Raw genomic sequence first — 15,572 nt, 5'->3', positions numbered from 1 at the left:
ATAACATTAAATTTAAATGATTCCTTTAAACCATCACTTATTTTTGCAACATCTGTAGTTTTCAGGGCTTGCTGCTGATTTCCTTTCTCTCCTTGCAGTTTGAACATGCCCTGACCTGGGTTCCCACATGTAATGAGAATGATCCATCACTATGGTTTGCACTGATCATTCATTTGTTACCTTCTCTTAAACTTTCTTGCCCTCTGTCTTCCCCTCTCACTTTTCCCTTCAAAACGAAACCCCATCAATATTGCCTGACCTCACTGCATGGTGTTCTTGTGAGCCATTTTTTGATCCAAGTCATGCATGTTGCATCTAGCCCTGAGCAGGATGCTAGACAGCATGTATTCCTTTTTTTTTTCTTTTTTTTCTTTTTCTTAAGGAGATACCTCCACGAGCATCTGGTCAATTTATTGTAGGCAGTTTGTGTGTATGCTTTAGTGGGAGAGGACCTCAACAGCAGTCGTAGTGCCCTTTAGCCGTATCTCCCTGACGGCCTGTATTGGCCTTTTGGTTTTGCTTGCTTTAAAAATGAGAGGATACGATATGTCAAGTTTTCTTATCTCTGATAATTTCCTCTTGTACTTTTTCTTTCCTGTTTGCAGTATAATCTGATCCAGCAAAAATGTCTTGGGTGAACATTAGCTAGTGTGCTGTATGGTTTGTGCATCAAATGTATTGCTTAGCAACAGGAGCTACAAATACTTGTATCTAGCCAGCGTATAGTCAGAATCCTGTTGTATTTTAATTAGTAACATTTCTGGCCTCATGCAACTGATTGAAAAACTAAGCTGCTAATTAAAAGGGTGCAATAATACAATAGACAACTTGACACAAATGCTCTGCTTGCTTTGTATGCATCACTATCATGATTTGGCATAAAGACACTCCTTAATTACCTGCATTAATTTTCCTACTGCCTTCAACACTGTAGCTCACAGTCTTCTCCTGGAAAAGCAACTGTCATAGTGCAGGTTGCAGCCTTTCTTCCTCAGCTGGAATACAGCTTCCTCAGGAAGGTGCTGCGCTCTGAGACTAAACCAAATTACCAGGTCAAACGCATCTTGCTGATCAAAACCTGGTTGCACGGTGAACAGTAACTTATGAGATTTGCCACAGCTCTTCAGCGCAGCAGACTATGCCTAGGGTGAGCTCTGCAGCAACTAGCACGCAGACTGAATTAGCAATAGCAAAGGCCCCTTCCCAGGTCCCGGTTACTTACCAGCGCCTCAGTAAGAGCATTCATGTTACTGGCTAGGCAAGCGAGAGTCTCTTAGCTTTTCAGTCAGTTAACTTTTAACTAGGAGAGGAATGGGGGTTATTTTTCATTGCTTTGTGTTTGTTCTTCCTCAAAACTGGCAAGGTTAGGCTACAGTGCCTGCTTACTCTCTGTGGTTTCATGACAAAGGGATGTTTTAATGTGATGGTTTATCTGTCTTTTTGCCAGGAGCAGTTGTTTCTATACCCAAAGTGTTTCATGTGAGCACATAAGGAACCTTGGTCTGCCCTTCCTCTGAAACACAGAAGGGCAGCACTCCTAAAATAGGGGTTGTGGTGCAGCTGGGCCTGGCCTCTCAGGTGCCGCACTTGTGTTGCTCTGAAAAGTATTTGACTTTAAAATGAAATACCTTGCACTGCAATGGTTGTTTGCATCTGATAACTGTAAACTGCTTGATCATTCTGTGAAACGCATGTGTGTGGTGTATAATGCTAGTTTTGGTAGCAGCAGCATGCATGTCTACGACGGTGAGCTGTTCTGTCAGATACCTCACCTAAATAAACCGGAAGAACTGGCTCCTGATTTTGTGAGGAAAAGGTGTCGGCAGTTAGGCATACCCCAAGAAAACCATGGGGGTCTTCTAGGTTCCGTTGCTTTTTTAGAAGTGATTCAGCCTTTTCAGAGCAGTTACAATAATGTGGAAGAAAGTGTGCGCTGAAGGGATGGCAGCACCAAGGCAGTGCTTAGCTGCATGTTGGCTTCCTGCACAACCCACTAACAAGGCTTTAAGTTGAAAAATTTTTTCCCTTTTTTTTTCCATAGTTCTCCATCTGTTTCTTTCCTTTTGGATGTTCCCTACCTAATTTGTTTCTTTTCTGTTTTTCAGACTTTGCTTAAACATTGCCTTTCCATTGATGTTGTCAAATGTTCTTTATTCTTTTTTATTTTCATTCTACAACCGTCACTGATCTTTTTCTTTCCCCCTCCCTTTTGGAACCCTTAAGAAGATCCCATTTATGCACAGAAGAAAGGTATTTAATAAGTTAGAAGGGCTTAAGTTTCATTAATTTGCTTTTGTATCACTTTCCTAATGCTTAATTGTCATATGTAATATATTAGGATACCATTAAGAAAGATTTTGCTTTGGTTTCTTTACTCAGTATCATAATCTATCCATTCATCCCTACATCTTGGAATATTTTCAGAGTTTATAGTCATTTTTCATTGTTCTGCTTCTTAATCTGAAGGTCTAAATTACATTTTACATAAGAAATCCTACCTGAATCCTATCCAGCTTGCAAGATACATGTTTGGATGCTACAAATCCAAAATCCAGAAAAACTTGTTAAATTGCTGAAGAAGTAAGATTCAAAGCTTGTTTCCTCCCCCCGCCCCGCCATTCCTCCAAATAATTTTTCTCCTCCAATTTTGACTTCAGTTGTGTTTGTGGTTTTTTAATTTTTTTAAGTTCTCTTCATGCAAATATGGTTTAAGATATTGAAAGAAAAGTAAAATTTTAAGGGGATATCAGACAATGTTTGCAAGGCTAAATTTAACCATTTTATCCGTAATCATTTCTTTGGCTATGACCCATTTTCTTTCACGTAAGTGTACGTTTAGGTCTAGCTGAAGTAATTCAGTAAAGCTTCACAGTCATGGTGAATTTCACAGTACTGACCTGTAGTATTTGCAATGGAAATGTGAGTCTAGGAATTACGTATACGTAATTATGGAATCCAAATACTGGTATGTTAGCTGCATTCAGTCAAAGCTAATACAGCAATATCACATTGGGAATATCAGATTTTTCTGGAGATATTTTGAGAAAATATGTAGCAAATAATTTTTAATAAAAGCAAATAAGATAAAGAAAATCATTAGCATTAGAGAACAGAAGATATTTTAAATCATTTAAGTCTTTATTTAGCACAATTTTAGTAGCTTTTTATGTGTATTTGTAAGAAACTTGTAGTCACTGTAGGCCTATTGTGTTTCACGGTTAAGTACATTTTTTCATTCCTATTTTATATTTACAAGAAAGGCTATTGTATTTTACTTCAGTAATAAAATATATTTCCAGTGTTTAGTTCTCAGCTCTTTCTTCTGAAATATTAAATAGTGGTTGAAAACAGTTAACTATACTTACAAGATCAGCTAGAGCAGTGTGGGTCTGTAAGAAACAAAGGAACAGGGATAGTGAGATCTGAAAAAAGGTAATTAGTGTTTAAGTGAGGAATTTTGCTTCTAGAGAAGAAAAGGAGTGAAAACCACGTCATATCTGTCTTGAGAATATAGTTCAGTGAGATTGTAGTAGTTGAGGCAGGAATGTATTTCCTCTATTTCCTGAAGGCCTAATTGAATCACTGCTGTTTAATTTCAATTTTTCATTAAGCTTTTACTAATACGGTAAATACAATCTAGTTACAGCTACCTTTTCTATCACTCTTTATTGTCTAGAATTATGAATTTATGCCTAGGACTAGCTTTCTATTTGCAAGACATCCTTCTGAGCAGAGTCTCTTTCATTCTGAACTTCAAGATAGAGGCTCCTGATCTCAGGACAGATCAGGGGGACAACTAGAAATGCCTGGAAATAACGCATCTCATTTTAGTAGCTGAAAAGGCAAAATCTGCATGCTCAATTATAAGAAATCTAGTTTCTGCTCCTCAACATGTACAAAAGCGTACCAGTAGATATGCATGCAGTTAGCAACCTTTGCGCGTGCAAGCCACGCTGCCCATGGATGTGTGCCGGGAGGCTCGTGGGCCCCATTTGCGCGTGGCCGGCTGTGGTGCGCATGGCTTCACAAGGGTGCTGCAGGGTGCTCTGCCGGCGGCTAGCAAGCTCACAGCCAGGAAGCTATAAAGTTTATAAAACTTGTCCCTAGCACTGTTCAGGATTAAACTTAATCTCCACCCCAATATTACGTGTTGCAGGGAAAGTCATCCTCAGTTTTTATGTCGTTATCTGTGATATTTGTTCTTATGGTTACATAGCTTGCTTTTGAAGAGCTCTAGGATTTAGGAGTTGAGCTTATTTTCAATTCTGAAAGTTTTGAGGAGGAGGATAGTTTGTTTTGAAATCTAAGCCCAGAAAGAATCGAACGTTCGTTTCACCTCACTTAAAATCCTAGATACCAGCCAAGCCACCTCGTCACCTGGGAAATACCATGAAGTAATCTCAGTGTTTACAGTAGTCGTCTCGACATGTTAGGAGTTTAATTGTAATTGAGAAATTTGCAGTAAGATGGGTAACAGTGCTTGATAATAGAAGCAGGGGGCTGCTGTCTGCAGAGATGTGTGGCGAAAATGGGAAGCACAAGCATTACCCCCCAGTCGGCGCTCAGCACATCTGCTGCGCAGCACAGTCGGAGCTCCCCGCTGTCTGCAGAAAGGCTGAAACCTCGTGCAGGAGGCCGCGTGGGAGGCACTGGCACTGCTGCAGCAGGCTGGTGTTTGGCCTGCGAACCCGGTGGAGCTGATATTTCACTCCAACTGCTTTCGACTGAAGCCACTTTGGGCTCAAAATATACTGAAGGAGGGTCTGTATGGCGGGGGCCCACAGGTGTCCCACTCGCAGCTTTTCTTCTCCCATATCCGGCTCCGGAGCCCAGCAGCACCTTGCTCCTCTGCCCCGGCGGCTCAGCTTCTCCTCTTCCTCGCCTCCCCTCAGCGCTGTCCTCGCTGCCAGCATCAGTGCCCCCGGTTTGGGCCTTTCCTGCCCTTTGAGCCTCTGTGATGGATCCAACTGAACAAAATGGATGAATTTCTCAAGACTCTTAAGAATCGAAGACAGAAATTTTCATTTTGTCCTTGAATTCTGGAACAGCAAGAGTGAAGTGTTATTTTGATGAAGTATTCTTCCGGCTGCACTCTTGAACCTCTGAGATAAAGTTGTCAGGCAGCATGCGTAGGAGCCGCGCTTACCTTTCCTTCAACGCTCGGTGCTTACGACTTTGATTGTTAACTGAAGCTGTTTTACTTAGTGTAACGTAGCATTTTCTTGCAGAGCAGGATTTTTCCTTATTAAAAGAAATGTTTATTTCTGATCACTTAGTAGTACAAATACTTGTTTTCCCAGTTCAGGTGGTTATTTCACTTGGATGTCTTTGGTAGTGTCTGAATAAGAACTGCATGTACAAAACTCGCTGGCCTCCAGACTCCGTCCTGGTTTTTAAGGCAGTTTATTTTGTGAGCTCATGAATTTCAGAGCAATGGGGAGCCCAAGCAGGCTGCAGCAGTGATGAGAAGAAAGTGGAATCTCTGGAAGCCTTTAACCACTACTAGCTAATGCAATGCCTGCAGGTTCATGCTGGTTTTCAAGACTCTGTCGCCTTAGGTTTTATAACCAGTTAAATATATTTTTGGAGGGGGAGGGAGGATAGGAAAACCTTATTAGGACCCTCTAGAACCCAAACTTCTACCCTAGTCACTTTTTTAAAAATTAAGAGAAATGTGTTTTTCCACTTAAAATGGCAAGATGCTGCAATCAATTTTAACTCCATTGTTGCATCAAAAAAATTCATTTGTAAAATGCAGATTTTTAATGGTTTAGACACTCCTCATGTTGAATATCTTTTTTGTATTTTGTCTAATTTAAAAAACTTGTTTTCAATAGACTATGGTCTCTGAAAATATTTTTGAAATGCAAAATTGGATTACATTGATGAAAAAATGCTTTTTTAATGAGTAGCATGAAAAGGATCACATCTCTCAAGGTACCAATAACTAGAGTGTTCAAAAGTGATGAAACAGTCTTGAGCTATAAATAACAAATCAGTATTTTGGGGTTTGACTGCAGATGTGGCTTAGTTTGGCAAACTGTAGTATCAATATGGTGTATCTTATATATAGTTAAATCATTGTATTCAGACTTCAGAATAGTGGTTTATTGTTTATAAGTCACTATAATTGTTTTTAATGTATTTTCCATAGGAGCAACAGCTGCAGCTCGAAAGGAGGTTATAAGGAACAAGATAAGAGCAATAGGAAAAATGGCTAGAGTTTTCTCAGTGCTAAGGTAAGGTTTTTACTGTTTTGGATGGGCTTTTTATGTTAAAGGAAATCTTTTAATGATTACTGAGAGCACTCTACGGTTGATCAAGCAGCAAACATTATTTGATATTTTAATATACCACCCAGTCATTTTTTCTGGAACATTTTTAAAGGTCATTTTATCTATACAATACTGCTATTTATTATGGCTCTGAATAATCTTACTCAGTGCTTTTGCTGAACTTGAAACTAAAAAACAAATAAAAAAAACACCAACAAAGAAACTTACTATTATCCTTTCTTTAAGAAAACCTTTTTCTCTCCAATGGTACAAATTAACTCTGTTAGCCACTGTGAGGCAAGAGTTAAATGTAGAAAAAGAGTATGTTCAGCATAATATCGCATTAAAAAGGAAGCCAACTTGTCCARCTTTGTCACCCATAGTTGTTGCTGCAGCTGTGAATAAAGATGATTAAAGATGAAAGCATTAGGTTCATTTAACTAAAAATCCAGCAAATCAGTGCAAACAGCAACTCAGCAACCTTCATTTGCACTCCCCCAAACACATGAACCTGAGTAACTAATTGCTGCCTAATGTCTAGAACTTCCCACTTGATGTCTCTAAGTAGACAAGAAAGCATCCTGCACTGTGCTGTTGTGACTTCTAAATAGAGAAAATACAGTTTTTCTGCCCTTTCAACAGAAAGATTTTTTTTTTTCCAGGAAATTGTACATTCCTCTGCTGTAGCCAGTTTATGGCTATTAGAGTTGGTCCAAAACATTTTCATTTTTTTGTTTTTTGTTTTTTGTTTTGTTTTTTTTGAAGTGTATTGGTATAGTTACTCGAAGAACGCATTTTTTTATTTCAGCCAAAACTCCCAAACTTGCTTGATGTGAGACTCTTCTGCAGTGTGCAAGCAGTGGGCAGGTTGGCAGTGGGGCTTCGCATGGACACAGCAGTTTGTCCACACATTGCAGATTGCAGCAGCATAGTTTTAAATAGCATACTGAGGTGAAAGACTTCATACCTGGGGTTTCCCAAGTGATAAAGTGAATTGCTAGTGATGCACACGCTAATTCAAAGTGATACCTGTAAAAAATAAAAAAGTTGGTCTAATGCCTTTTCCCTAAACTAGATGGAGGAGCAATCAAATGTTTCCACCTGCTCCTCTGTGTCATGTTTGGCACAGAGCCTGAAGCTGACATTACCACCACCTTCATAAAACAGCACGATTATTTTTCTCTAATGATAGTTGAGCAAACAAAGTTGGGAAGCCCTGGCTTTCTCCCATAACCCAGAACTGTAGATTCTGGATCTACTGTATTTTGCTGCGGAGCATCGTTTGAAAAGTAGGATGAATTGATAGAAACCTGGACTTAAAATGTACAAAAGGGCTTGAAATTGGATGCTCAATTGATGTATTTGGTTTTTGATAACTTGCAAACAGTTCATGTCACAAATGTGTCAAAGACTTTCAAAAGGAACTATGGGGCCAGGCTTTTCAATGCTTTCAGGGAGGAGACAAGGGTACAGCATTATTTTTGTGTGTGCCCAGTTTTGGGTGATATACTTGAGCCTAATATCTTAGGCTTTAGCACCATTTSAACATTGGAGCCCCTTTAAATTACTTCAGGAAAATCAATATTTTGAGGCATTGATGAAAATTGATCTTGATCTTTCACTGAAAGGAGGTCAAACCATCTCAAAGCTGTTTGAGACACTTTTTTTTTTCTTTCTTTTTCTTCTTTTACTGCTACTATATGCATCCCAACATCTTCCAAAGACCAGAACATACTCTATCAGGTAGAGGAAGAGCCAATGGTTCACCCAGTCAAGCTGTTGAGCCTCTTACCATTCTTGGATACTGATGACTTTAAAACTTTGCAGGACGGACTGCAGATGAGGGCTATTTATTTGCTCTCCCCTAACTTTAGCTAGCAAATACAGTGCATCCTTACTGCGGTCAGAGGTGTAGTCAGCAGGTCCCTCCACTGGGCTGTTTTGCTGACGAGACTCCCAGTGGGATGAACGACATTTCATTGCAGCTCCAGGCCGGCGACCCTGTGGGGGTACCTCTCCCTCTCTTGCTGTGACAACTTGGTTCTCCTTACCTAAATGCCAGACTTCTGGCAGCTAAGATTACATGAGGTTAATTTTGCAAATAGTGTCTCTGTAGAATGGCCTGGATTATTTTTTTAAGTCTTTGGCAGCAAAATCCACGTTTAACAAACAAGTGTCTGGTAACTGTTTATAACCATGAAAAGCCTGAGGTGGCACCATCAGCCTATTTCAGAAGCCTTTAAGGTTCCTGCTTTAGTGTCTTGTCTATGGTGTCTGTGGTGTGTTGTGAAACTTATTTCACTAGTTCTTGAAAAGCTTTTCCAGACAAGCAGTGCGCAGTCTGATCACAGCCAAAGGACTCAGTCAAATGCATATTCTCTAAGCCATAGTGGCCACCTCCCTTTAAGTAAATGTAAAGTTCATATCTGTGCGATCATTTTGACTACTTAAATCAAAATTAGATGGCAAAATATCATTGTGTTCGTTTTCAAAGGTTATAAATAAGCTTTGCCAAGGAAAAAACATAATAGAAATATTAGCTTAGGCTCAGTGGAAGACTGCCTCTCTGTGACCTTGTACTCTCTAATCTGACTTTTCTCTGAATATATTTAGGCAGGTGGGAGGTAAATAAAATATCTAATCAGTTAAATGAATAAGGAAATAAGAGAGATTAAATACCAAGTAAAGAACATTGAGGACTAAAAATATCAGAATTTGTGATACAGAAGCTTCTTGGGGACATGTGTTTTAAAGAAATAAAAAGTATTGTGCATAAACATTTCCTATGAAAGTAAAGCTGTAAGTGCTATTGCAATTTAGTTCAAAAGAGATGAAATGGACTGAATTGAAAATGTAAATTATGCACTTGCAGAGGCAAATAATCAAGAGAAAGAAAAAGCTTTGGTGTGTAATAATCTTTAATGGGGTAAAAATGCCATGTTAATTGTGGAAAAACTTGGCTGTTACATTAGTTCTAATTGTTTCAAAAACTTGAAAGAAAAACAGACACAAAATCTGATTTTGACTTTTACACAAAGAAAAGTATGTGTACAGGAAGATTTATATCAAACTAAAAATAACTTGAAGAGTATACATAGTAGGTAAACAAGAACTGTTTGAAATACATGAGTAATTCAGGGCATGTAGGCTTCAAGAAAATTGTATGTACTAGAATAGATAGACAGAACCACAGTATCATCAAGTGAATGCAGAACTAAATATATTTCAAAGTAAAATGCTTCAAAATAGGCTTCTCTTAAACAATTGGGGTCAATTTTGCTGCTGAGAAAGTATGTCATCAGAGACAGCATTGTAGTGCTTGCAGAAAGCTGTATTTAACTTCTTGTCTGGATAGAGCTGTGATATTCTTCTTGACATATATTAAAAACTATGTGTATCTGGAGACCTGCAAAACATATTTAGGCTTCCTAAACTCTTTTCCTTGAGTAAGTATCACTTTCAGCATATAGAAAAGATGTAGAAAAAAAATGGTTAAAAAAAAATTAGAAAGAGTGCTAGTAAGAGTGAAATTGCTTATTAATTTTAATGAGCTTTTTAGGTGCTTTTTTAGTAGCTGATAATCAATAATAAATAATGCATCTGACTGTTAGTGTAGACAAAAACAAAACAACAATTTAAGTGTCTTTCTGACTACATTGTATGAGACAGATTTGATGTGTTGCTGGCAAGTACTGCTCCTTTGGTCTGTCTTCTTTCACGTTTGTGGTTTTAGCACTATAGGCAAATATATGTATTTGCATACATCCTTTCATAGATCCAGGGTCAGAGTATTAACTATAAAGGGAGTCTGTGTGTTGTATGGTGCAATGGTGAACTATGTATGTAGAGGAGAAAGCCCAGACCTTATGAGGAGGACTGCACTGGCGCAGATGTAAAAGTGGATTGCCTCTTTCCTGGTAAAGACATTGGACATAACCTAATCATCGCAGGACAGATGTAGCTTAAGGTGTCTAGAACGTTTTTGATGTTTTTTAAAAATAATTTTAAAAAAAGTCCTAAAAGACCAAAAATGATTTACTGTTTGTTTGTTTCTTTTCCTCCCTCCCCCTGCAGAGAAGAGAGTGAAAGCGTGCTGACACTGAAAGGTTTGACTCCAACAGGAATGCTGCCCAGTGGTGTGCTCTCTGGAGGAAAACAAACACTGCAAAGCGGTAAGCATGTTTGCCTGTGTGTGACATTATGTGTTTAAAAAAAAAAAAAAAAAGACTTTTTAACTGCAGAACCCAAGAAAAATAACCGCAGTCTTCTCAGAGAAAATAAATAAAGCAAAGCGCAGAATAAAACAGATGGTTTGTTGTACTTGAGCATTTGTGAGCAGTTCATGTAAGGCCACTTCTCAAGACTTATTACGTACCACTGATTTTTTCAAAGAAGAAGAAGAAGAAAAATCCCTGAAAATCAACTGTTCAGAATGGTAGATCAGCATCACATGTGAGTGCACTCTTTCCACAATTTACAGTGTCATCTTTTATTATTTGTTTTAAGACCAGCTTTCGATACACTGAATACTGAAGATTCAGCTTAGATAATGACACTCAAACTCTTATTTTATCTGATTTGTTCTTCCTCTTAGACACTCACCAATAAAAATAGTTCTAGGAGTAGATTTTATCTTCTAGCAATTCTGYGTGACAGCATGAGAACAATTTCACATTCTGATTTAAGCCAAAGTGAAGGGAGGCTCTTACAAACACTGTTTTTGCCTTGTACGCAAACACAATGCAGATTGTCAGCTCAGTTTTATACCAAGTGCTTTTTGTTACAGGAAATCTTTAAGTCAATAATAGGGCTGCCTTTGATAAAATATTTCTCTTGGAATAAGGAGCTGCAAAGTATTTAATTTACCACTGTAAGGTCTCCTTTTTTATGTGTGTATTACTGTAGAATATATACAAGGCACACAAGAATGTCTTACACTTACTGTAGTGCTGTTGTCAGTACATGTAAGAAGTAGAAATATGTTTATATTCTTAACACAGTCTCAGCCTCTTATTTTCCTGTTTCCTTCCTGGAGTATTCTTTCTCTGTATTTTCCCCTTTACTGTCTCTTTTCTCTTATCTAGAAGATTCAGGTATTCTTTGGTAAACCTTCTTTTCCCATTTTTTCCTTCTTTTTTTTCTTTTTGATGACTTGTGTGTTACGCACCTAGTAACGTTCTGCTTTGAAAATGCTGCAATATGATTCCACAGGATGCCTCACTTAAAGAGGCTGGGGCCTTTATCTAGGCTCTGCTCAGCATTGTTTCCTTAGATTTGTCAGAAAATTTGGCCCAAGGCAACTGCTATTGTTGCCCTGGCAAAATATTAGGAACTGAAATGAATTTTTAGAATATTGGCTAAAGTTTTTGTTACAATAGTTAAAAGGAGAATCTCCTCATACTGCAGTATTCTGACTTAGTGAAACATTCCTATATACAGGCTTCTACATTAGTTGACACATAGTACGCCATTCACCATATAATCTGAAATTCACATAGTTTCTGTTAAGCTCATGTTCATACTATCGTATGCATTAACAGAAAATATGACCAGTATGTTCTGTGGAAGTACACATTTCAGTCTTTTTTTTCTAATGTGTCAGTGCTGGTTTGGATCTGGTTATTCATGTTAATTTTCCATCATTGTTACCGTGTTTCCTTTTATTTTAAGTTTACATTGGTTTAGTTCCTTAATTTTGCCATCTCTCTTGCTCTGTAGCTTGAGAGGCGTAGGCTCACCTTGGTGCATGTGGATTACCTCCTCTAATTTCCCCATGCAGCAAGATCATTGTATACATCTTTTAGTGTTGACTCAATCCATATTTAACATCCTAATTACAAAAAAAATTGTTTGGGCTTTATGGAGGGCAGAAAAGTTTCTACATTGGGGAAAATAAGACAAAAAAAAGAAATGGTGAATTCCTAAAAGCTTTGCTTCTTGACCTATTCTCTAAACTAGTGGAGTTCTTGAAAATCAAAATTCCTTTTTAAATATTTGAGCTGTACCATTGCTATGTTAAACTGCATTTGCTGATTGGCTTCAGCTTCTAAATGTCCAGCTGTAGAAATAAATTCAAGCCAAAACTGCTGGGTAGAATTTGAATGCAGATGATGTTTTTAAGAACAATGAACGGTTTCAAGACAGTGGTAAAATACAGTATACTCATAACACTGCAGTAACCTCCTGATTACAAACTTTTCTCTCTCTGACCAGGCTTTGCAGTTTTGGGGGCCCAACAGCTTTCAGTCTGGCATCTGCCCCTATTGATTTAAAATATGAAAACCATTTGATTTTCAGAAATTGGGTTGTTGTAAAGGAGATTTGCAGATGGAGCAGACTGAGCGAGCCTGCAAGCCAAGGAAAAGTTGTCTGAGCAAACTCTCCTATGTTGTGGGGAGCTTTCTTTTAGTCGGGAGAGAGAAAAAATATTCTCAAAGTTGTATGTGTGGTTCTTTTGCCACTGTAGTGGCAGCTAATACTTTTCAAGCTGGTATGAATTTTGTGTGATGGCTTTATGCCATTTTTCATTCGCTTTTAACAGTGCAAATCAAACTGCTCTTATTAAATGCTGTGGGAATTATACAATAAACTGCAGGTCAGATGTGCAATATGGAAGTTTTTCACTTTGTAATTTTTTGAGTCAAAAGAAAAACATTCAAATACGTCTTTAAGAACTTTTGATTTGTGAATCTTTCTGCTTCAAAACAAACTATAGCTTAATTCAATCTGCAAATTATTGTTTTTGTGTAGCATTTCTGTGTGTGTCTGTTTTGCCAAAATCCAGCACTTACAGTAACATTAGTGTATTAGCTCCTTTGCTATTCACTGACTTGTTCTTAGAGTTAAAATCCTCTGCTCATTTTTCTCATTCGTTTTGCTACCCCTTTCTTCTCTTCAGCTACTGTTGAGGCTATTGAGGCTGATGAAGGTAAATTGGCCAGTCCCCTTTCTGTTGCTCCTACAACAGATAAGGGCTCTGCTGGGTGTATTCATTTTGCTGTAGCTTGTACAGATTGTGTGGGTGTTGGGCTAACAATTGTGGCTCGGTATTAACCCAAATGTAATTGCTTTAAAGGGGAAAATGGTTGGTGGTTTTTTTTTTTTGGTGGTGTCTTTTTTTCTTTCCGAAAGTTGCAATCAACGTTGGAATTTCTGTATGTTGAACCAAGCACTGAGCAATGCCCAGTCGGAGGTCAGGAGGCTTCGCCTTTCAGGGGACACAACACAGCAGCAGCTAGTCAGCGCTCTTTGCCACACAGCTCACGCGCTGTACGCTACAGGCTGCGTCATTTCTCTGCCTCAAATCATTTTCAGCAATCCCTGGTCTCAAAAAACACACAGCTTTTATAAGCATTCTTTTTTTGTTGTTGATTGTTTTCTTTTCTTTCCTTAGTTTGTTTTCTTTTTCTTTTAGGTCACTAGTAAAAAAAAAAATAAATTATTGGTCTTTTGTTACAGTTCAGCATGTTTCTGTTTCTCTTTAAAAGTAAAACAACATGAGACATTTGTCTGCAAGATGTCTGTTTCCTCTGGTAGTGGCAGTTTACACACTGGATATGTACATTAGAGCAACCATTAACATCAGCACCATTTAAGCTACAAATATAAAGTGACCGGCTGCCTCAGAAGATTTCCGAATGATTAGTGTTGAAAACTGGTGCTTTATTGATAGACCTCTAACTTAACCTTGAAGCAATTTTTAACTATACTGTTCAGAAGTGAGCAACGACATATTGCGCTATAGATGGACAATATTCATTCAGTATTATAAAGTTTTGGAAGAAGAATTTTCAGAATTCCCCTTTAAAACAAAATTCTTCAGTTGTATTTTGTTCTTGCCCCTCTCAAATTTTCTAAGGGTATTTTTTAGTTAATTAAAAAAAAAAAATCTAATGATTGCTGTCTGTTGGTAAGATGTGCCCTTTTGGCCAGTTGAATTTGTTTTTGATTTTTTGTAAAGCAGTGAATAAAATTATAGAATAAGTAAGAGAAAATACAACTGCTTTCTAAATAGCAGTGAGTAAGCTGCTATTTATGTTGGAATTATCTATTCCTCTCGGCAATCTCTAATCTGCAGTGTGCATTCTCGTTGACAGTTTGGCTGTTTTCTGTGATTTTCTGTGACTGTGTTGTGTTTAGTAGACTCTCARTGTAAACTGCTAATACTCGTTGTCTGACCAGCAACTACAGCAGCGCACCTTCTTCAGTATTACAGATTATATATAATGTGTCTGCTCGAAATACAATTGATTGAACGTGATGCCATTCCAGGAATATTCACTCTCAAGTGAATCCTTGATTTGCCATCGCCTCTAGCTAGACACTGTAACCACAGTCGTAACGGCCGGTCCGCGTAGACCGAGCTAACGATGGGGAAGATGTTGCTTCCCTTTCGAATTGCTGCCCTGCCGCTGGATCCGGGGCGCGCTGGCACCAGGTGCTCTGGCCCCGTAACTCCCCTGGCGCTGGGCAGCTTGCAGGCGGTTCGGCTTCATCAYGGCCACCCATTAAACTGTTGCTTTAAGGGACTGGCCTGGGTGCTTGTTAGACACCTTCATTACTGTGGTAGCACATAAAGGGGCAAACACACGCGACTGGGAACACCTTACAGTAGAGCCTGCTCTGTTTTCACTGCTCCATCCCTGCTCACCTGACTAATCACCATTTTGTTGTTGTTGTTTTTCTGAGTTAAAGTAGTTCATGTTAAAAACCATGTGCTGCAAAGTTCCAAGGTAACATTTGTGAAACTGCTTAAGGAAATAAATCCTGAGGCAAACAGGATCTGTCCATTTTCACAGGAATGGTTGGCTAAAATATTAGCATGAGAATGCTTTTCTCGCTCCCCACAAAATGCAAAGAGTGGTAGATTGGTACCAGGGATGTGTTTTGTTTTGTTTTGTTTTTAACAGAAGTGTTAACTTGTCCAGAATCGGGTCAGTATGTCGGAAGGAGAGCAGGAGTACTTTGGGGTAGAGAGGAGAGAAAATAAAGGGAGGGAAGGAATAYTGAATTTGATCTTTGAAACTCCCCTACTATTTTCTCCCCAGGGAGTTTGCAGTTTCCTGGTACTAACACACCATTTCTGCTCTATGGCATGTTAAGATAGAGGCATAACAAAAGTGCAGCCAGCATTCTGGGAGTACAGTAGGTTAATTTGGTGTGTAGGCAAGAGAAAAACGCACAGAAGGCTATTACAAATTGTCTTTAGAGCTGCGACCTGCTCTTTGCCTACAGTGCTTTTTTCTCTTTGGCTTTAAACCTAAATATCTTAAAACATTAAAAAAAAAAAAAAAAAAA

The 15,572-nt window shown here is 38.5% G+C and overlaps 1 protein-coding gene across 2 annotated transcripts in view; it reads left to right on the top strand.

Annotated features, from left to right (window-relative positions):
• The window catches only part of PPP3CA (protein phosphatase 3 catalytic subunit alpha), a 159,629-nt gene that overhangs the window by 141,474 nt on the left and 2,583 nt on the right, over positions 1 to 15,572 (top strand). For both annotated transcript variants that reach the window (XM_026078460.1, XM_026078461.1), the window contains exons 11-12: positions 6,155 to 6,239; positions 10,350 to 10,447. In XM_026078460.1, coding sequence (XP_025934245.1) covers positions 6,155 to 6,239; positions 10,350 to 10,447 — 183 coding nt within the window. The remainder of the gene's footprint in view (positions 1 to 6,154; positions 6,240 to 10,349; positions 10,448 to 15,572) is intronic.

This window comes from Apteryx rowi, unplaced genomic scaffold, assembly GCF_003343035.1.
Source record: "Apteryx rowi isolate R43461 unplaced genomic scaffold, aptRow1 scaffold_48, whole genome shotgun sequence".
Classification (NCBI taxonomy): domain Eukaryota; kingdom Metazoa; phylum Chordata; class Aves; order Apterygiformes; family Apterygidae; genus Apteryx; species Apteryx rowi.
Note: the sequence above shows the minus strand (reverse complement) of the source record. Positions and strands in the feature narration are given on the sequence as shown.